The 21,596-nt window shown below is 41.9% G+C and overlaps 1 protein-coding gene across 2 annotated transcripts; it reads right to left on the bottom strand.

Annotated features, from left to right (window-relative positions):
- Window positions 1-353: 353 nt before the first annotated feature.
- On the bottom strand, window positions 354-21,291 carry LOC141783300 (zinc finger protein DPF3-like). Of its 2 annotated transcripts, none has more exons than XM_074660521.1 (11): window positions 21,140-21,291; window positions 14,080-14,240; window positions 12,637-12,744; window positions 8,715-8,845; window positions 7,950-8,045; window positions 6,632-6,692; window positions 5,635-5,676; window positions 5,033-5,173; window positions 4,485-4,598; window positions 3,581-4,330; window positions 354-2,395 (listed from the first exon to the last, which is right to left on the bottom strand). In XM_074660521.1, the coding sequence occupies exons 1-10, from the start codon at window positions 21,169-21,171 to the stop codon at window positions 4,170-4,172; spliced, it is 1,047 nt and encodes a 348-aa protein (XP_074516622.1). In that variant the 5' UTR covers window positions 21,172-21,291; the 3' UTR covers window positions 354-2,395; window positions 3,581-4,169. The 2 variants fall into 2 exon arrangements, with proteins under 2 accessions (XP_074516622.1, XP_074516623.1); XM_074660522.1 differs by having other exon boundaries at window positions 2,259-2,395; window positions 3,581-3,671.
- Window positions 21,292-21,596: the final 305 nt, after the last annotated feature.

The following is a 21,596-nucleotide window of genomic DNA, read 5'->3' as shown; positions in this document are numbered from 1 at the left end:
CATAACATTTCTCCCTTTAGTCATTTTGAAGACTCCAAACTATACTGCTAATACTAAATATCCCTCTCTGCAGGCAGACTCTATTGCTCATATATAACTTCTTCCGGCTTACTTGTGATTTCTCAGCACCTACCAATCAATAAGAGCTCCCATGTGCTGGAGCCTCTTTTAGTCGTCTTGTTCGTACCTCTCCTCTCACAAACTCAAGTGGTGTTTTTTTTTCCCCGTCTGCTCACACAGTCTGAGGGTCACTCCAACCTATCGATCCAGTCTAGGATTCCTCTGCTTATCAGCTGCATTTTCAAAATGACCCCTGGTCTTTCTCAGAAAAACATCACAGTGCAGTACCATTCATTCTTTATTATTTTTCTTTATTTTTTCAGAACAATAAAAATAGTTTAACAAACAAAGACTTCTTCATTCTCTCCGTTTCGACTCGTATTTACATCTGAAGATGAAACAAACGCCCAGTCATGTCCATTTCATCTCCTCTTGGCTCCGTTCCCACCCCGATCCTCCCTCTCCACCCCCGGCAGGCTTTGACAAGAGAGTACCAGGGCCTATTGCTGTGTCTTCGACGAGGTATACAGGCTATTCAATGATTGGTGACACATAGTTCGAAGCAGACATCACTGACTTTTGCATTTAGGAGCTTCTCCTATTGTTCAGAACTGCACCACACTAGGCCTGTTCATATACGGTAGGTAACATTAAGCAGGTTATGGTTGATGAACACATGCTTTCACTTACTGGCATGACTTTGGAAGATAAAAGACACAATGACCCATTTAACAGTGGAAACACCACATAACTGATACAAGAGAAGAAGACGAGATAATTGAGAAGTCTCAGATCCATTCTTTGTCCAGAGGAGATAAACTGTTGTGTGGGAGGGTCCCTGAGGGAAGTGAAGAAAGATGGTTTGAATGCACGAGCACTTACGCAAGTCACACCAGACACATAGGATTAATGGTTAGCTTCAAAAACGGAGCGGCTATTATTACATTGCAGCGATACTGAATAATCACATGGAAGGACACAGACCTCTTACACAGTATGTGCAACCTATGGACCTAAAAGGCTTTTTGATATAGTACCGCAAGCACCTTCTAAATGTCATAAAGCAATTAGGCCCTCTAAAGCACTCAACGGAAATGTCACATAAATTGGATTTACAGTTTTCACTTCTCACTACGTATGTGGATCTGAGCGGAGTTACAGTATGTCTCTCTAGCAACAATATTGTTTTTCAATCTCACTGCTGTCACAATCTGCTGAGGCAGATCTCAAACGGAAAGCAGAGAGGTTTAGCATGGCGAGCATGACACCGGGCAAAAATCAGCAGAGACCAGACAAAGCTGAAGCTAGTTATTGCGATGTTTTCCTATAGCGTTTAAACTGCAGCATCCCATATCCCTCCTGGGAGTTGATTATAATGGGATCCTTGTGTGGCGTTATTGTCCCTCCTTGCCAACTGAATACAATCACATGAATCAGGGCTGAGTGGCTGAACAATCAACAGCAGAGGAAATGAAAGATGCCTGAGTAGTTGTGGCTATTGTGCACCTGATCAGGACAGAGGTATCAATACAGTCCGAACAAACCCAAGAAGTCATACTAATCAAACTTTAAAGAGCTCAAAACAGAAATATTATACAACAGAGAAAAGATGCAAAAGAAAAAAAAAAAAAAGAGCTAAAGTAATGCGACGCATTCGAGTCAGAATGAGATCAGAGATGCCCAGGAAATAGAGAGCAAAAACAGACAGAGGGACAGAGGCAGAAAGATCAAACCTTTGCGTCCATGTCAGAGTATTAATACAGTAGTCCAGAGGTCTGCATGTAATAGTGGTGGATTTGAGCACCATTTCTATGGCTAGGGGTCAGGGGGTCACTGGTCCAATCAGGTTGGAGGGTCATGGCTGTCAGAGCTGGTTTCCAGTGCAGAGCGGCTGGCTGGCACAGTGATGGGGATAATGACGTCTTAGTGTCACATCGGATCACACGGCAGACACACAGTCAAAGAGCAGGAGTGGGCAGGCTGGGCCGCGGGGCCCCAAATGCACCCGTTGGGCGCAAACAGTCCAAAAGGCCTGGCCTTTAGTGTTCCCATAGCTCAGTGGAGCTCCAGCACAGTGCAGAAAGGATGAAATGAAGCTGGATCTACTCACATTTCAAATGTTCAGAGGGGATCGATACTTATCGTCAAGGGAGTAGTTGCTTCAATTAAGCCACGTGGCCTGTAGAAGTGGTGGATGTCTGTTCATCCGTTTCAGTCAGTTATTTTAGGCCCAAATCAGAAGGGACATGAAGGCTCATTAGTTTTTCCAGAGTTAAATCCTCTTCTTCGCTGGTCACCCCCACCTCTGGGCCACATGCCAATGTGCCGAGTGCTCCTACAGTGTGGAACAGACAATGTGTTAAGACTCACACTTAATATGTCTCAACAAGAGTCTACAGCCACGCTAGCGGCTCTGTCAAGGTGTACTTAAGCACAATGGCGCTTTGAGCTAAATGCTAACATCAGCACGCTATCACGATCACAATGACAATGCTAACATGCTGATGTTTAGCAGGTATAATGTTCATCATCTTAGTGTGTGAGTTTGCCAACATTTGCTAATTAGCACTAAACACAAACAGCTGAGGCTGATGGGAATTACATTAGTTTTACTTTACAGGCGTTTTATCATAAACCAATATTGGACAAATTGAAATGTGGCCCTGCTGGTGGCACAAGAAGGGAAAAAGTCAGGGGATCACCATCATCATTATATGGCAACCCATCCAGTATTTGTTGAGACAATTTGGTCTGGACCAAAGAGGTGGACTGACCGACAGAGACAGACATTGTCATCCGTAGAGCTGCTAGCATGACGGGACAGGAGATTGAGTGATTTTCATTTGCAAAGTCAAATTACACTCAATCTGTCCGACTGTCCGATATACATTTACAACAATGTGTTTCAACCATAGACTGTATATAAAGATGGACGACAAAAAACGGAAGCCAAAACATCTTGATCGCCCCCTGGTGGCCGGCTGCTGTTTAGGTCATAAAGCCAGACTCCTCCATGTTAGCGGATGGAACATGGGCCAAACTAAAAATTCAAACTACACGTCAAATACATTTTTCCCAAAGATGGTTTCTGTCGTTTTTAGGAAGTTCTTAACACGCTGATGTATGTGCAAGTCTTCATTTTTCTGATAAGTTTGGTTTTAATTAGTTATTTGATGCAGTAAAAAGGGGGGGTGAGACGTCATGATTGGCGGCTGTGAGACTCTCTCGCTGAAAAGCTGCAGCCTTGCTCGGTTCACGATTGGTTTGGGCGGCTGACCTCAATACCGCGGCTCCACCGCCCGATCACTAGTGCGCAGACTCCGGCTCCAAATGATGAAAAAAATCTCAAGATGATAGCTCCCGTATCCGGGATATTTTGGCTTCACTTCTGTACAGCGGGAAGAAGTGGAGACGCGTCGTCCATCTTTATATACAGTCTATGATCTCGTCATATTGAAATTGACGCTAATCAAGCATCTGCAGAATTTCTAAACAAGAAAAAAAAAAACCTGTTGCTTACCTTTCATTTATTTAGTCCTCTATCTGTAAAGACTATATTTAAAGGCTTCTTCATCTCCAAACATTTCCAGTGGCAGTCCGTTCATCGGTTCCTTCATTTTCAAACAAGTTTAATCCAGAGTTAGAGCAGAAGCAGAGACCTTCATAGTCACACCAGACTACTGATTCAAAAACACACAGTAGCTCAAGTATGGGTCTGCAATGACATTCAATCATCTCCCAAACGTACTGTATCATTTATGCCTTTCAAATTTTCAATTGTTCAAATTTCTCCAGTGTTTTTTTTGTTCATAACGTTTATGCTCCTTCTGCTCCAGTGACGGGGAAAAAAAAAAAAGTCCATCTTCTGTTTTCAGAAACACTGACAGTCGTGTTCATAGCCTTGAAAGTTAATATATATATTTATATATAAAAAAGTGTTCATAAATTATTCAACAATGTTCAGTAGATAAAATACCACTTGCATTTCTGTCCTGAAATTATCACTTTGTGCTTTCTGCAAACAAAAAACATTGAAAAAGAAGCAGCAGATTTTTGCCAGAGGTTAATCCATATAAAAAAATTGTCTCTTCAAATCTAAAAGGTTTTCTCTATCTGTGTCGGTTGGATATTCCGTTGCTGTTTGTGGCAGGTTCTTCCAGGTCGTCGTCCTCGAAGCCGTGAAAGGTGGAGGTGTCGCTCTCCGAGGTGGTGCCGAACAGCTCCTCTGCTCCAGTAAAAGTCCCATCTTCCTTCTCTTCTCCACGGTCAGCTGGCACACAGGACAGCAGAGGAACACAGTCGGTGCACACAGGTGATGGATAACAATCGAGAGCACCATCGTGAGGCAAGAGCATCCATTTCTTCTCATCAGTTTGGACAGAAAGGTTATGTATTGTATGTATATTATACTTGGGTGTACTTACTTTTGCATTGGCAGGTTGAGTAGGGAGACCCAGATTTACCCGTTTTCTTGATCGCGCCCTGGCATTTATTACAGTAGCTGTTGGGAATACTGGTCCCACCTGGACCCTTTGGACCTACAAGGAAATGTAAAAAAAAGTTTTAGTTTTAGGGACAGCTGATTTTCCCTCGAGTACGGCTGAGCATGTCACACTTTTCTAATATCATACCTGTATTCTGGTATTGATACAAAAGCAATAAGCATTATTTGTGTAACTATAGATTTGTATTTTGTGGTTTCTTTCTCTAATATGAATGTAAGATGTTTTCTATTTTGTCTTGTATTCTTCTGATTTGTGCTCGTTGATTTCTTGATTATGTGGACATGTTTTCGGCAAAGCATTCAGTGACAACATTTTGTATATAACATTTTTCCATACAAACAGTCAGCACAGCATTGGAGTGGAGCAATCTAATGGGACAGATATATAGTATGCAATGGTGAGTGATGGTTTGCTTGATGAAATCAAACATTATGATATATTACATGTGCAACAGTTTGACTTATTACGTTTGTGTCTGTCAGTCGGTTGTGCGGAGGGGGATTTAGACGCCACCGTGCTTCTCTCTCCGGCTCTGCCCTCCTCTGCCAGGTGGGAATGGGTGTAGTGGTAGCTTAGTCCCGTACGGTTCCTGTAGCGCTTTGCACACACTGCAACAGAGGGCGGATGTTCATTCCTACTACTACGACTGGTTGCATTTCAGTATCTAAAAATAATATAGGCAACGCAGCATTTCTAAATGCAGGATTTGTGTATTTTTATGCTTTGACTGTAATGAGACCTTCACAAAGCAGCTTGGTGAGCTCGTAATGCCTCTGTGTTACAAAGCAACATGACTCATGGTGTTTAATGAAGGCAACTATTCTACTTCTGACTCTATAACGGGTAAAAGGTAAGCACTTCAGGATCTGATTACAATAGTCAGTCAAATAAAACACAGACAACATAATAACCATGTCTCAGTTTCACAGCCCCAAGGCCACTTTTCAGCTTGAGAAAAGTCAGATAATACAGGGGCGAAATCAAATCAGCACTTGCGACACTACCAATAAATCTATCAAAACAAATACCCGTAAAAAACTACTGTCAAAAAGAGTAAAAATCAAGGTACCTGAAGCTGAAGATTTTGAGTTCTGCTTCGGTTTGTATCTGTCTGAAACAGAGAAGAAACAAAGCAAACCCGAGAGAAAGAGAAAACAGCATGAGTACGTGTTTTTCAAGAAGAGTCACAACATTCAATACCCACTACCTGGAGTTTCCACATACAACTTGCATGTACAGGAATACGTGAGACTACAGTGACACTAAGTCACCTTGTTTCATCCTGTGGTTCCATCTCAAAAAAAAAAGTCTTGGTGATCGAGTTACAGTCGGTTGACTTTCAGACAACAGAAGCCCAGACGGTATTTTTGCAATAACCTTTTAATCAGTGTATATTCTATACATATACAGTCTAAAGCTAATAAGTAAGAAGCGGACGAGTCAGACTATGGACCTCTTTTAGAACAGTTTCTTGAGCAAAAGTGAGTAAATATGTTTAATAGTAGTTCATTATAATGTCATAAAAAGTCATAGTATAGTATGTCATAAAAATGTCATGGTAAAGTAGATCATAAAAAACTCATCTCGAAAACTCATAATATAGTATGCGATAAAAAAGTCATAAAAAGTCATTGTATAGTATGACGTATAAAAAGTAATAAAAAGTCATAATATAGTTTGTGATAAAAAAAGTAATAAAAAGTCATAATATAGTATGACATAAATAAGAAATAAAAAGTTGTAGTATAGTATGCCATAAAAAAGTAATAAAAAGTCATAGTATAGCATGCCTTTAAAATGTCTAAACAGATGTGCTTTTTACTAATTTTAGAATATGATAGATCCAATAAAAGGGAACCGGATTTAGTGAGAGTGGAGAAGAACATTATTTTAAAAAATTTACAAAATTAAGTGTAGATTTTGTTTAGAAAAAAAGCATAAAAAACGACTAATCAACTAATAAAATCTAGGTCGACTAAGCTCGAAATGGCTGATTAGTCGACTAATCTACTAAGAGGGGGCAGCCCTAGAGCAAACCGACCGTTTCGGAATTCATCTCTACTTACTGTCACAGACATATGGCTTGTCAGCATCCACCTCTGCCTTCCTGCGGCCTGAACCCCGACCCTGAGGAAAAACATCCAGATACTGTAACTATCTGCAATAATAACAATAAACTTTATTTGTACAGCACCTTTCATATAGGAAATGCTGCACAAAGTGATTTGCTTTAATAAAGGAAAATAGACAAAGAATTAACACAAAAACAGGGGAAAATAAGATGGAAAATAAAACACACTTGATACAATAAGATACAAATAAATATAAGGTAAAAAAACAAGATGAAATAGAATACACAGAATGCATAACATAAGATGGAAAATACCACTGGAAATATCCACTGAATAATAATAATAATAATAATAATAATAATAATAATAAAATCAGTACCAATTTTTGCAGCATGCACATATATATCTTTTCTTTTCTACATCAGTGGTGGAGACTCAAATTTTTAAGACGAAAACTCTGAAAGTACTTCGCCTCGAGTGCTCTCTCTACAACATTTTTTTTTTTTTTTTTTTTTTAAGTTATTTTTTTGGGGGCATTTTCCATTTTTATTGACAGGACAGTGGATAGAGTCTTGAAAGGGGGGAGAGAGAGAGTGGATGCGGAAAGGGCCACAGGCCGGATTCGAACCCGGGCCGCCGCGGTCAGGACCAAGCCTTAATACATGGACGCCCGCTCTACCAACTGAGCTAACCCAGGCGCCCTCTACATTTTTTACCAATAAAACGTATGCCCAGGGCTTTCCAACATGCACATATCAGCTGCAGCACCACAGGTGTGTAAAATACATCCACTACCAATGCAAAACTATTGATTGATGTGATTAAGGTGTGGCATACATAGGGACAACTTCTGACACAATAATCAAGCTAATGTTTACTCTATGTTTTATAAAGAAACAAAACTGTTGAGGAAATTGTCTGATAATGCAATTCTTCTTAAACCTTCAGTGGATCTCTGACTACTGTTCAACTTAAGCTACGTAAGTTGAACAGTATTGCGTATGCGTTCCAAATCGCATACTTTTTCTTTTTGCTTCTAGTACATACTGCAGCTGCCCTTACAAAGTGCGTCCTGTTGCATGCAGTATGCATACAATTGGGACATAATACTTTGTCATAATATTGCGCCTTGAACTTTGACCCTCTTGCTCATATATCCGCTGGGCAGAGGATTGTGGGTCAGCCAGAAAAGCCTGCTGGCTTGCATACTACATAATGCGACTGGATGCAGTAGGACATCCTGGTATTTGACATACTATGTATTGGGACATACTAAATCTTTTTCTGGCATACTAAATAATAGGCCACTTACTCTTCCTTTGCCCCGATGTCTCCTCTTGGGAGTGTCCACCTCGAAGTCGTCGTCATCATTGAAAGCATCTTCTGCTGCGTCTGCCTCCAGAACCCTCTGAGACAGAGAGAAAGAGAAAGGACAGACCAGTTCAATACTCAGCCCTGATTGAAAAAAACAACAACTTAGCTGCAACAACAGAGGAAAAGAGAGGTAAGAAAAAAAAGATTTTTCAGTTCTCGACACAATCTGGGGCTTTTTGACACATACTGAATTGCTCACAGATCATACAGGTACTTAGAGGACCGGAGGCTCTTTCTTTATTGCAGTAATTTGTTTAGTACAAGGAGAATGAATTAATAAAAATTAACTGTCTGTCTTGAGGGATGAGCCATTATGCTCCAAGCCCTGTCTTCCTGTGTGTCCTTCCTGTAAATATAGTTGAGATATGACAGCCAACAGAGATCAACGATGTTATGCACAGAGCTACTGAACATATCATTCTGTGGGCATAACTTATTACCATTACCATATATAAATGGGAATTTAAAAGTTGAAGCAGTCTACTTGTCCAAAATGCCTCGCAGTGAGACAGCAGTCAGCTAACGAGCCCTGCAGGTCAGCTGGAAAAACTGGGCAAGTTGCCTTGACAACCAGTTGGGGCGCAACACTTCACTCTCAATGCCAGGCCCCCCAATCACTTGAGTGATATCACTGAACCTTTACACTTTAAACTCACACATACTGTATACACACATACAGTGAGTGTTTGAGACAACCTCTCACCTGGATCTCCAGCAGGCTCTCCTCGTCGTTCTTAGAGTTGTTGTTCCTCTTGTCTAGACCCTCTCCTCGTAGCAGAGCCTCCAGCGTGGTGCTCTGGGCGGGCAAGGTGTCCTTAGCCCTGATGCCGCCGTCTGCACAAAGACGAAAACAGGCGACATGTGATGAATCATCAAAATACCGACAAATTCATGTCTAATTGTTCGCTTTAGGTTAACAAAAAAAATCCACTAGGGCTGTGTATTGGCAAGAATCTGGCGATACGATACGTACCATGATACAGGGGGGTTACGATTCAATACATTGGGATCTATTGCGTGATATTGTAAGCAATTACTGCAATTTTTTTAATCAAACTTTAGGAAAACTGTCATAGTAAATGAGTGCATTTTTAAAAACTTGTTTATGCAATCAGAGCAGTGGGATCTTGTATTTATCACAGTCCCTGTAACATCCAACATAATATCACAGTCTATTGATTAAAAATCGATCGCCGTGTTTTTGAAAATCAATACAGTATCACAAAACACAATATCGCAATACTCAAGTGTATGAAATTTTTTCACACCCCTAAAATCCACAGGTATATAATGGAAACAATGGAGTCTGTATAGCCTATTGCTAATGATCCCAGAGCTGCAGTATGTTACAGTCCTCTAGCATGTGCTGTTTCCTCCCCTTCATCACCATCAACAACTGTAATTATGACAAGAAGCATCAGAGCTACAGTCTCTGACCTGCGTGAGCCGCTTTCTATCAACATTAATTTCCATTATGTCTCTTCTCTTCCACTCACACTAGACCTAATAAAAGCATGTGGCAAATTGCTGGAGCCTTTGATTGTTAAAGCGGCTGTTATCTTTTTTTGCCTGCAACAAAATGTGTCATCACAACTATTTTCACAGCACTATATTACTGAAGAAAATTATATTTTCATTCTGAGAGAGAATGCGTTGTCATTGATGAGCTCTCGATGATGCTGCACTATGCAGACATTAGGCCGACTTTGTCCACAGGAATCTCCGAGGTATAATGCAGTTAAGTGGCTTATCGCTTTAACCTGAACACATCATGCAGATATCTCCTCCTACGGTTCAGCTGAGGATTCGAACAAACAGTGTAGGAGGCAAGCAGGTTGAGCAGACAAAGCAGAGCAAACAAAAGCTTTGACAGTCAAGTTGGATCTGCCGATCTTATTTACACAATCTCTTCTCCACAGACAGCTACATGATCATCCAGTTGCTTTGTGGGTGTTTGAAAAGAGGACACACTTCAAAAGCCCCCTGACTAGGGCTTTCTATCAGCCCTTCATCTTACCACTGCGCCCACCCGAAAGACTTTTGCAGAATATTGAGCATGAAGTGCTGAAGCGACGGAAGACTGCATAGGTAAGAGGCAGATATAGGGAGGTAGGCGTGAGAAGCAGATACAACACACTCCTCTAAAATGGGCCCCTCCACCATGCGGCGGCGGCAACCCCTCACCATTGTGTCTGCACACGTTGACTTTCAACTCTCCGCGACGAGACAGACCACCCCCCTCCCCTCCCTCCCAACCCATGGGAGCTGGGGGGCTAAAAATAGAGCCGGCAGCAGCCTGCAGCAGGGAGCTGATTCTGCATGCAGCCCCCGTCTCTAGCACACCATCAGTTAGCCTGCCGAGGCAGCGAGACAGAGTCTGGCTGCTGCCCTGTGCTGGCCACCTCTGGCCAGCTGCACAACGTGCTCCATATAAGAGACGCCAGGTTAAATCAGGGTACGCTTCCCCTCCGCTGGGCACTGGCAGACAGCGCATACTATCCACTGTTGCTGGAGAAGGGAAGGGACAGCAGGGTGGCGGCGGTGGGGTCTTAGCCAGCGCAAGCTCAGTGGAAAACAATAGGCTACAGTGGGATGTGTCTGGGAAACAAAGGCTCGGTTCATATGCTATCTCTCCATCTTGCTTTCTCTTTCCAGGCCCGCTCCCTCTTTCGTACTTTCTCAACTTCCCAAACATGCAGAAATTAAATTTGAACTAAAGCATCATGACCATGGAGATTTCTATCAAAACACAATGGATTGCTCAGTCTTTTATAGAAACTACTAGAGTGAAAGTGAAAGATGTAACATAATCTAGGGCTGTGCAATTAATTTCAATTGCGATTTTGGCTTCCAAAGATTATGAAAACAAGATAATCAACATTAAACGATTATTGTGCCGCATTCCGTTTCGCAATGACACTCTCGTTTTGTCTTGTGTTATAATGCCAGCGCACCCCTTTCCTTTACAGCGGTGCACTTTTGCCCTGCTTGACGGGGCGTATTTCCTCCATGGTGGTGCACCACCACTGTCTGTAGGTCACCTTGGAAAGGCCCATCGTGAAGGTGTTATATGGTTATAAAGCACCCTTGCCCGGACCTCGCCATTTGGTGCTCGCTGTGAGGCAGACTGTCCTCAGTGCGGCGATGTCGGCAACCCACCTGGCCCATCTTGAAACACAGCCCCCCCGTCTCGTTTACTATGCTTTGTGGGTGTGACTTTTTTTTGCTGTGTCATCACTATTCATATCTCTACAACAACATGTTTATGATTAAATTGTTTACTAGAGCACAAAGTTCCTCATAGATTTAGTCTTGTAATGTTGCTCTCAAAGTGCACCAGATTGATGCATTTAACTTTAAAATGTGGGCATTTTACATTATTTTTCTAAATGCATCACGTTTCCGAAGTCAATGAGTTATCATGTTAAATAATCGTGGTCTCAATATTGACCAAAATAATCGTGATCATGATATTTGCCATAATCTACAAAAGACCTAACATAATGTTTCTGTGTTAAGGACCAGACACGCCAACAAGGCATCAAAGAACTAGTGGCAAAAAAGGCCGATCGTTGAGTCGCCTCACGTCGCCTTTGTCTTGGCCAAAAAGTTGCACTCAAACACACCGCAAAGACTACAGCCGACATCCAACTACCATGTACGTTCATTCCAGATGGCCATTTCCTTGTGAAAATTTGTTCTTGTATTGGAATGATCGGATGAAATGAAGATGAAAAAAGACTTTACTCCTTGGCTTGCTTTCCTCACTTCTGTTTCTCTTCTAGTGTACTGATTCGTTTAAGCTAAACAGCCAATCAGATTGATTTCTCTCACCAATGGGCGCCGCCGCAAATTCAACATGCTGAATCAGCCCAAAAAACTCAGACACCGGCAGACAAGAGCCGACGATACGAGACACACCAAAAAAACTAGACCGACAGACATTCACCGATGGCCCCAAACTGTCCGACGGCCGACTGTCGGCATGGTATGTGTCGGGGCCTTGAGATTCTCTCCTTTGTCCTGCTCATTCCTATGAATAGTGTAACATCCCAGTGGGTATGTAAGCCTTGGACACATAATGGATCAGTTACGTGAGCTCAAGATCACAAAAACACACACAAGACTGCAGGGCGGACTACGGGGAGAGATGGAGAGATGGAGAGATGAAAGACTTGTCAGAGTAAAAGAGACAAAACCAATCAGCAAGGGAGGTAGTCAGGAGAAAATAAGATAGAGGGAGAATATAGAGGAGAGGGTAAATGTGTTGAGTGAGCGGTTTCAAGTGGCAGCCAGAGAAGGCCAAACTTCATTCCATAACATTTATTAAATAGTGTCTGCAGTGGCCGGACTCCGTCTCGCTGCTCCCAGCAGCGGTAAATCTAATTACATGTTCTACTTCTCACAAAACAAGTTTACCAGCCGGGGTGAACACAGCCACATTTCATCCTCTGAAAAATGACAGGCAGCCTGTTCAGCTCAGTGCGCTGACCACAGAGTGATATGCTTTTAGCCAGATTATTCCAGATCATCACCAGTAATCACATGAGCTGAAGGAGGTGGTGGAGGTGGGTGGGAGACGAGGAAGGGAGGGGTTAGGGGAGGAAGAGGCTGCAGGATCTTACCGAGCTGGAGACCGTATATGCCCAGGCGGGGATCTGTGGCGTTGTGCAGCCGTCTCTTCTTCCTCCAGCAGCGGGCGGGGTATGTGTACATCTGCCCGGCTGCGACCCCTGTACAATAACAGTTGTAAATATGCAAACAAGACAGTTTCTCCTTGATAATAAAACGTTAGAGGATCTTTGAAATGTAGAAACCCCTGATTACACAGATATGAAAGAAGAAAACCAGATCTGGTACAGTGTATTACAAATTCCTCACACTAATTGTAGGGCTGCAACTAACAAACATTTTCACCGCCGATTATTTTCTTGATTAATCGATTAGTTGTTTGTCTATAAAATGGTAGAAAATGGTGAAAAATGTCCTCAAATGTCTTGTTTTGACCACAACTCAACTCAAAGATATTCAGTTTACTGTCATAGAGGAGTAAAGAAACCAGACAATATTCACATTTAAGAAGCTGGAATCAGAGAATTTAAATTTTTTTTCTTAAAAAATTACTCAAAATGATTATCAAAATAGTTGGCGATTAATTTAATAGTTGACAACTAATCGATTAATTATTGCAACTGATTGTACTGATTTTTTTGTTTTGTTTGAGATATCTGTATTGAGATTAATACATTGAGGCCGCTTGAAACATTACTAACTAGCTTCAAAATGATTAGTTAATCAACCAGTTTCTTTGTTTTATATCATTTGATTGAACAAAGTAGACAGGCTGTGTTAAAATTGTGGGGGGAATTTTTCTCTATTTTCTAACACTGTATTAACTAAAGGATTGACCGCAAAAAAGCAAAGCAATCAAAAGATTTATCAATAATGAAAATAATTATTTGCAACCTTAGTTAATAGTTTAAGAAAATGTAGACACAGACATCATTTTTGCAAGCTTAAAGGCAGGGTCGGTGATCTTGAGAAACTAGCAAGAGAACACTAGATTTTTAAAAATGTGTGTTGCCAACTCTTGTCCAATGAAAGTAGCTAGCAGCTCTTGCTCCAAAAGTCCCTAAATCTAGAGAGAAAGTCGCCAACTTGAGAACACTGATAGTCCGTCCCTTCAGGCCTCCCTACAAAGCCACTCCCCCACAATTATCATCATGAAGGTAAACATATAAGGAACGTGAACGGCAAACATGGCTATTGTTAGTACTGCCAGCTGTATAGCTAGCAGCTTGTTGAAGACTCCAGTGACGTGCAATGAGTGCACGAGCAGAGCGCGCACAGGCAGGCAGGTTTATTGCAGTCCTGCGACGGCCACAGATGCCGTATTTTTTTTTATTTTTTTGTCAGAGCATTTGATTTATTGATTGCTGTTGGGAATGAGAATTTCAACAAATATCAAAAATGTTTCTAAAATCTTTACCAACCCTACCTTTAATGGACCAAAAACACTCTGAACTCCCACCAACACATTATCTGTAAGTGTGTGTGTGTTTACCCACCGGGGCTGCGGTGGTGTCGTTCCATCCAGATGTAGCAGTTGTTCTGGGCCACGCCGGTTTGCGAGTCCAGAAATGGCAGGCGGACGCTGCGCTCAGCACACAGGCGAGCATTGTAGCTGCGGCACTGCTCAATGGCGTCCTTGTAGAACTGGTCACCCAACCTGCGGGGCGGGTTAATGTTATCAGCAGAGGTCAGTGACACTGGATAATGTGGTTGACACATAATATGATCACATTTGCAGAACCTCTGATATGGAGATGAGCCTTTTTATCATGTATGTATGTATGTGTGTAAGCCGCCTTGATAATAATGGCCTGTTGCTTTGCTGGCTACAGATCATTGAATCAGTGAGCTGAGGCTGCTACAAGATTTGTATCCCTTAGAAACTCTCCTCAATCCAAATAATGCTGTTAACGTCTGCTCAAACTTCTAATCAGCACTGTTCAATGTAAGTCTCAAACTGACAGCTGAGCGTCTCTCTCCTCTTTCAGCTTGCCATCAGGAAGAATTTGTGGAAAGAAAAAAACAAAACAATGCAACCCAGTTACAAGACTGCTCCCATTCTGGAGGTTAAACATATTATTACCTCTGTGGGCTCTTTGACTGATCTGATTATTGATAGGCTGTGAGCTACGGTGGCGTTGAATAGTGTTACATTATCACAACAACATAGGATATGGGGTCTGATACGTAGTCACTCCTTCGATCGGCAAAGCAGCAAAGACTCTCACACTTTAGTTCCACTTTTCTTAGCGCCACTGAGATTTTGGCAGTCCCTCAGGGTTTCAATGTTAATATTCAGAGTGAAATGGGGGAGGATATTTCACATTCAAGCCCTCAATCGCTGCCACACGCCTGGTATGGTAATTAGCCTACTTAATTAATCTCAGCAGAGTGCCTAGCACAAGGGCAGGTTCTAATTTGACTATATCAAAGATGGGGGTAAACGCTGCAACTCGGAAATCATGGCGAGGTACTTTGTATGTGATTTCCACAGTCTGCTGTTATATCACAGGGGCAACAAGGGCAAATTAGAGCTACTGGTTCTCCTTGTATGAACATCTCCACATCCGCATAATAAAGTTCCTCCACGTGTTCTCAATTACAACATTAGGAAGACGGCCATTTTGAAGTGAAACTAATGAGCTGTAGGCTGCGAGCCGAGCCTGGAATCTTAAACTGGAGGTGGAGGAGGTGGGAGCCTGATTTGTCAGCATCTCCCGAATCCTGCTCTCCCTCGCTCTCTTTCTCTCTCTCAGTCTTTAACCCTTGATAAGACAACGTCCAGCAGATGAACAGCCGTGTTAGGAATGCTGTCCCGCACAAAGCCCACTGCTCTGCGGTTCAGACAAAGCCACAGTGTGTGAGGCTTCTGGGAAAGAGTGGGGCTTCGTGTCAGTGTGACTGGGAAGAGTAAACAGTCGCAGGTACCGAGCGAGGGCAGGGAGGGGTGGAAAGGTGTGAGAAAGACTATGGGGAGAGAAAAATAAAAACAAGACGGGGTTCAAAAAGGCAAGACGGTGAGAAAAGGAGGTTAAAAGCGGATCATGACTAATAACTATGGGACTTGTGCTCTCCTTCCTTGTGCTACAGTCATACCAAGATGGCTTTATTGTAGTTAACAACTACTACTCTCTGCCTTGTAAAGAAGGCATACAGTAGTTTTTCTTAGTGCATGCAAAACACCAGTTTCTGAGATGTACTTTCTCACCCTTTAATGCATGAATGCAGGAATTTTTACAAGAGGAATCACACAGGGATATACTCAAAACAGATTGGCCACATAGCTGAACACACAAGTTCAGATGTTTGACATCTTCACCAGTAGCTTGCTCAAGGATTTCTTTTAAAGAAACAGAAATAATAAACACACACAGCTGTGTAATAATATGTATAAATCTCAGCTTGATATCATATGTGGAATGTTGTTTCCAACAGTAAATCCGCGTCTAACTAACCTGTTTGCTTCGCTGCCATTCCTCGATATCAACACACAGCTCTGATGAGACCCAGTGTGACATATCAGATTACTAAAAGCAGACCAGCTGTAAATGCTCCCCGAAGTCACTCTACAAGTGCACGCTCAAAGGGTGCATACCGTGGAGCGCCAACAATCTGAGATTACTCAGGTTGAACAAACCAAGAGAGGATGCTGATCCGTCTCAAGTGAAACGTGCAGGGAGGGGTCGGAGGGGAGAACAAATAAGTGGTGAAAGTGTTCTGATGGGTGCTGTCTATCTGTCTGTCTGTCTGTCTGTCTGTGCATTGACACGCTCTCCATCAGGGCCCCGCTGCCCCGAGCAGCAGGTGCACTGGCTTGGGTGAGAGATCTTTCTGACACTTGTAATGAGTGACGAGACCCACACAGCCAACGACACGGGAGGGGGGAGAGTGCCACACCACCCCTTACAGCACACAACTTCTCCCCTCTTGTCTGTTTTGAGGCACATGTTTCTGTTTTTCCGCTGTCCTTTGAAAACGATGTCACTGAAGTGGTTTAAGAATTATTTCCAGGGAATTGAGCAACATAACTAAAACAGAGTCAGATGACTCAAAAAACACGAGCAATCTGACGTTCATACAGAAATTTAAACCAACTCTTACTTGGAAGAGAAAACAAATGCAAACAGTAAAAAATATTACTCAAACTGTCTGTTGTAAACATCCATCACGGTTTACAGATCAGCTTCCTGGTTCACTCTGACCTACCGTACTTGCCACAGATGAGCGCACACTCAGTTTCCTGTGCAATGAAGGATTATTACCAACGTTTCAAGTGCACTCACTTTCAGTTTCACCTCATAATGAAGTGGTTTAGAAGAGTGGGTTCCTGATCTTTTTGACCCCTTAAAACAAAACAATGTCTACTCGCAAACAGTCATCAACAGTTGCATATTTATAAATCCGCAAGAAGTAAAATAATCCAGTAATTTAAAAGAAAAAACGTAAAAGGTTGGAGGAAAGTGTGCAGCAGAAATATATATTCATCTGCTTTCCTCTTATGCTAATAAACCCCTTAAATTTGTCTTGAAACTGCCAAAGGGATCCAGACCCCCCGGTTGGGAACTACTTGTTTAGATAATCTGTTGGCTTGTGTATAAACTGTTTGATTGCTTGACTGCTCATTTCTAACACCATTGGACTTTTTTGTGATTTCCCAGATATCAACAATTACTTTTGTGAAGCCAGTTCCACCAAACCTGATAGAAATTAAACTACAAATATAAGACCCAAGCTGTAATAAACCATAATTATCCTTTAAAGCTAGCCTACAGTTGGCCAAATTGTGTGGAATCAAACTGAACTAGAAACACCGCATGTGCATTTCAGGGCTTAAAAAGGTGCCTCAGAGCAGAGGTATGTGCTACACATCCTTAATATCTTCCAGTCGAGTAGAGAAGGTGAGTGTGTGCATGAGGGCGAGGAACAAAAGCAAATCTTGTGGCCAGTGGGGCCTCCGCTATCAGCGTGTTCCTGTCAACGGTTCGTCGTGTCACATGGCTGCGTCCGTAATGTGAGCATGTGTCAACATTCATTTTGCATATCTGACGACGAAACTTTAGTTTGCAGGAGGAGAAGCAGCTCGCGGAGGCAAAGTGATCATGACAGTCATGACAAAACTCCAGCGTCTGCTTCCAAATGGTCCAGCGGGACTCCAGATATCTGACTGACGAAATGAGAATAAAAAGCTGATCTACAAACACAACTTCAGTCTCTTCAGCTCTGCTCAGGAGGTTTCTCGAGTTTGCAGGTGCACTACTCCTTCACAGGAAGCTAGAGCCACCACATAACAAGAGAGGGGTAGGAGGAGGAGGAGGGCCTACAGAGTGACTGCATCCTGACAACAACCGCTGATTACACCAATCAGAACAACACAGTCAGGGCGAGGGCAGGAGTAAAACCAGACCATACACCTCCACACTGCAGTGCCAATAAACAGCAGGCCCGGCTCCCTCAAAGTGGAGAAGGAGCTCGCCGATGTGATGTCAGGAGAGCTGTGTGGCTGGAAGATGTGTCCAACTCCAGCTGTGGCTAAAATTTTAATGAGCAGCTTTATGAGCTTTATTAATCAAATATTCCAGGCTCCATTTTAATCAGCAGATTCTGGAGATTACCGTCCTCCCATCATGCTCATAGGAGGGACAGACCTCACACAGGCGTGCACAGGCTTGCACGGCGCAGCTTCATCCACCACCATCCCTACAACAAAGTCAAACCGCTGTTTCATTTCCCTAAAGTGAATCATCTTAATACAAAAAAAAGGTCAAACTGGTCCACAGGAGCGACATCCAATTAGTGTCAAGTGTGACTAATTATAATCTGACAAACGTGTGAAATGAAGTCAGAAACCCGAGACCAAGGCTAATTATAGCACATTGAAACACTTCATTAAGCACAGTTTATAGCAAGGAGACATTCCACATCAGAATGCTAAAGCGCCTCCGAGATGAAACTGCAGCTAGACAGCAGACGCACGCTGAAGCTTGTTGGGACACAAGAGAGGGAAATAATCCAACAAGGTAATAATGGAAATGCACTTTCCAATAATAATCATGCTCTTATGAAAAAAAAAAAAAATACACAGATACGTGATAGGGCTGGGCGATATGGCCAAAATCTTCTATCGCCATATACATCAGTTCATATCTCGATAACGATATATATCACGATATAGCATGTTTTCTGGTAATTCAATAAATAAATAGTCTATATGAAATAACCACATAGTAAAGTTTTGTATACTCCTGTGTGAACTACATACTTGACAAAGGAAAAGTAGAGTATTTTCTCTTTTTAAGAACTTGAGAGCAAAATGAACACAACAGTTTTTAGTGAAATTATAGAGAAATTAAAGAAATATTGGCCTAGTCTGTATCACTATAGAGAAAGATATAAAAGATAAATGTTTTTATATTGTTTTGAGTCTGACTATATATATATATATATATATATATATATATCATAGGGCTGTCCCTATTACCATTTTTGGACTCGAAGCTTCACTGAAAAATATTCAAAGGTATTCGAAGCTTCGCGGAGCAGCAGGCTGACATGCTCTTCTGTCTGTCTGTCACTCGCACCTCAAACAGCGATATCCATTTAAGAATAACTAATAATAATTAATATGAATAATGTGGTGGGGTTATTTCTTATTTCATGGGGTATTTTGGGATTATATACATATATAATGCAAAAAAAAAGGTTGATTACCATGGCAACGGTTGAAGCTTCGAAGCTTCGAAGCATTTGGGTCAGCCCTAATAAATAGTCTACATGAAATAACCACATGGTAAAGCCTAATTTTGTATACTCCTGTATGAATTAAATACTTGACAAAGTACAGAGTATTTTCTCTTACTTGAGTGCAAAATGGATAATAGTGAAATTATAGAGACAAAATAAATAAATATTGGCTTAGCCTATATCACGATAGAAACGATATAGAAAAATAGAAACGGTTTTGATGATATGTATCATCATATTGCCCAGCCCTAATACGTGATGAGAGAACTGAAGGAACTAGGAAGTAATATTAATTTAACATCTACATTGAGCACGTTAACATCAACTGCTTCACTGAGCCGTTCAGGTGCCAACAGCAGAAGGCTGTGATTGCATTGGGCAATGCCCTGTGAAACTGAAGCAAGGCATTGCATGAAAAGTGCAGTCAACTAATGCAAAAATACAGATTAAAACAGATATTTTTGCATTTAGCCACCATCCAGAGCATGATGCAATGAGTGTGCAGGTTGGAGGTTATCTTGATAAAGACCATGCTCAGGATCCACGGCCTCTGTATATTCAGTCAAATTAAATTAATATGAGATAATAGTCTCTGAACTGGACACATGCAAAATTATCTTCAGCATAAAAAATGGCAATGTGCACAATCAGGTATCCAAAATATAATTCTATATTCAATAGGTGTAGTAACAATGTCATAACAACAATGGCAACAGTGTGGGAGATGTGTGGTCCACTCTCCTTGTGCTTCCAGTCCACTGGAGGTGCCAGGGTGTACCTCTATGGAGGAGCAGATGGTTCTCCTGCTTGTGCCCAACACTTCCTCTCTGTCGGAGCATCTCTCTGACAGATGGGCCCAGGATCCTGGACCAAGCTAATCTCCAGCACTCCTCCACTTAAAGGCACAGTGGAGTGCCTTGCTCTGAGTCTATACCTCCACCAGTCCCAGAGAAGCCAGTGATGGTGATGATAACACATCGATACAGGCTCAATGCTTTGGGCACAGCTGAATGTGCATGTCAACAAATTGCTCCATTATTAGTTTAGATATACAAATGACAAGAAGCAGGAGTCTAACTTATATGTTAACCAGTATTGAAACAACACAGAAGAACAAAGGGTGGAAATGGAGAAAAAAAGGTGGAGCATTTTCTATGAAGTTGAAGGGATAAAAGCGACCACAGCTCAGGCTATTTGAGCACAGAGTGACAAGCTGTTTCCAACATCGGACTCACAATTTGCTGTCACTTTTGTCGATTTCAGCCAGCCAAAGCATGCAAATACAAAATGCCTCCTCCCTTTGCTTTACCGGGTCCTGACCACGTCTGCGCTTTGTAGGGAGCCAAAGTTGACATGTCGACAATTCACACCAACTATAAAACGACTTTCAGGAATGTCAAGATGATATTTCCCCCCTTGCTATGTATACCAAAGCCGAGCACGAAGGGAAATCTTTTAATTATTCGGTGCAGCAGCAGCAAAAAGGCACGTTGTCGACAGTTTTCCAAATAAATGTACACCCCAGGAAAAAGACGACAGTGTCTTGTGTTGAATGCACAGCCTGTGTGGAGGAAAAGCTCCTCTCTAGTGCAGCACAGGCACATGTTAAAGACTAAATGTTTTAAATCCTGTGAGAATAAAAAAGAAGTAGACGAGGCTACTTTGCCATGCAAGAAGTACACACAAATGATTTTAGACAGCTTATTCTATCATATGCACACGGCTGAAAAACACATGCACGCACAGCCGGGTTTAATGTACAAGTTTGCAACAAAGTAATTGTTTAGAATTTCCTAAAATTCTTTAATTACTTACGCTTTTAGTGGATTCTGAATGACAGCCGCCATTTTGCTACAATGTAACGCAATATCGGCGTCTTGCAGTTCTGAGGGAAACCTAGAGGAATGGACCAATCAGAGAGCAGGGTGAAATCGTGGACCAATAGGTGTGCAGCATACCAGGATGGGGGCGTGGCTTCACAGGGGTAAACTGTCAAAATGATTTTAAAGGGTTTTCCCTTGTATTTATACACAACAGAATAACAGCACCTTTTTTTTTTTTTTTTAAAGAGCCCCTTACTGGAGATTGGATATCAAAGTGAAGTTCCCTCCTGTGACACCACACAGTGCAAGTGTGCACAGAATATATATATAAACATGGAAGCTCTTGTGTTTAATTATTTATTAAAATAATTATAAATCATTTATCATCATCAATAAGCACCGAGCAAATAATTTCCCCTCACTTTATCTGCAGTGTGGAAAAGCAAGGC

The sequence above is a fragment of the Sebastes fasciatus genome, chromosome 15 (assembly GCF_043250625.1).
Source record: "Sebastes fasciatus isolate fSebFas1 chromosome 15, fSebFas1.pri, whole genome shotgun sequence".
In the NCBI taxonomy this organism is placed as follows: domain Eukaryota; kingdom Metazoa; phylum Chordata; class Actinopteri; order Perciformes; family Sebastidae; genus Sebastes; species Sebastes fasciatus.
The sequence above is the reverse complement of the archived record's forward strand: the minus strand, read 5'-3'. Positions and strand labels throughout refer to the sequence as shown.

Excerpts from the sequence above, each read along its gene's own strand:
- LOC141783300 (XM_074660521.1), bottom strand. The coding sequence starts at position 21,171 with ATGGCGGCTGTCATTCAGAATCCACTAAAAGC. Across the intron at positions 14,241-21,139 it reads ATTCAGAATCCACTAAAAGC|GTTGGGTGACCAGTTCTACA; the intron begins GTAAGTAATTAA and ends CCCGCCCCGCAG. Across the intron at positions 5,174-5,634 it reads CTCAAAATCTTCAGCTTCAG|TGTGTGCAAAGCGCTACAGG; the intron begins GTACCTTGATTT and ends CCTCTGTTGCAG.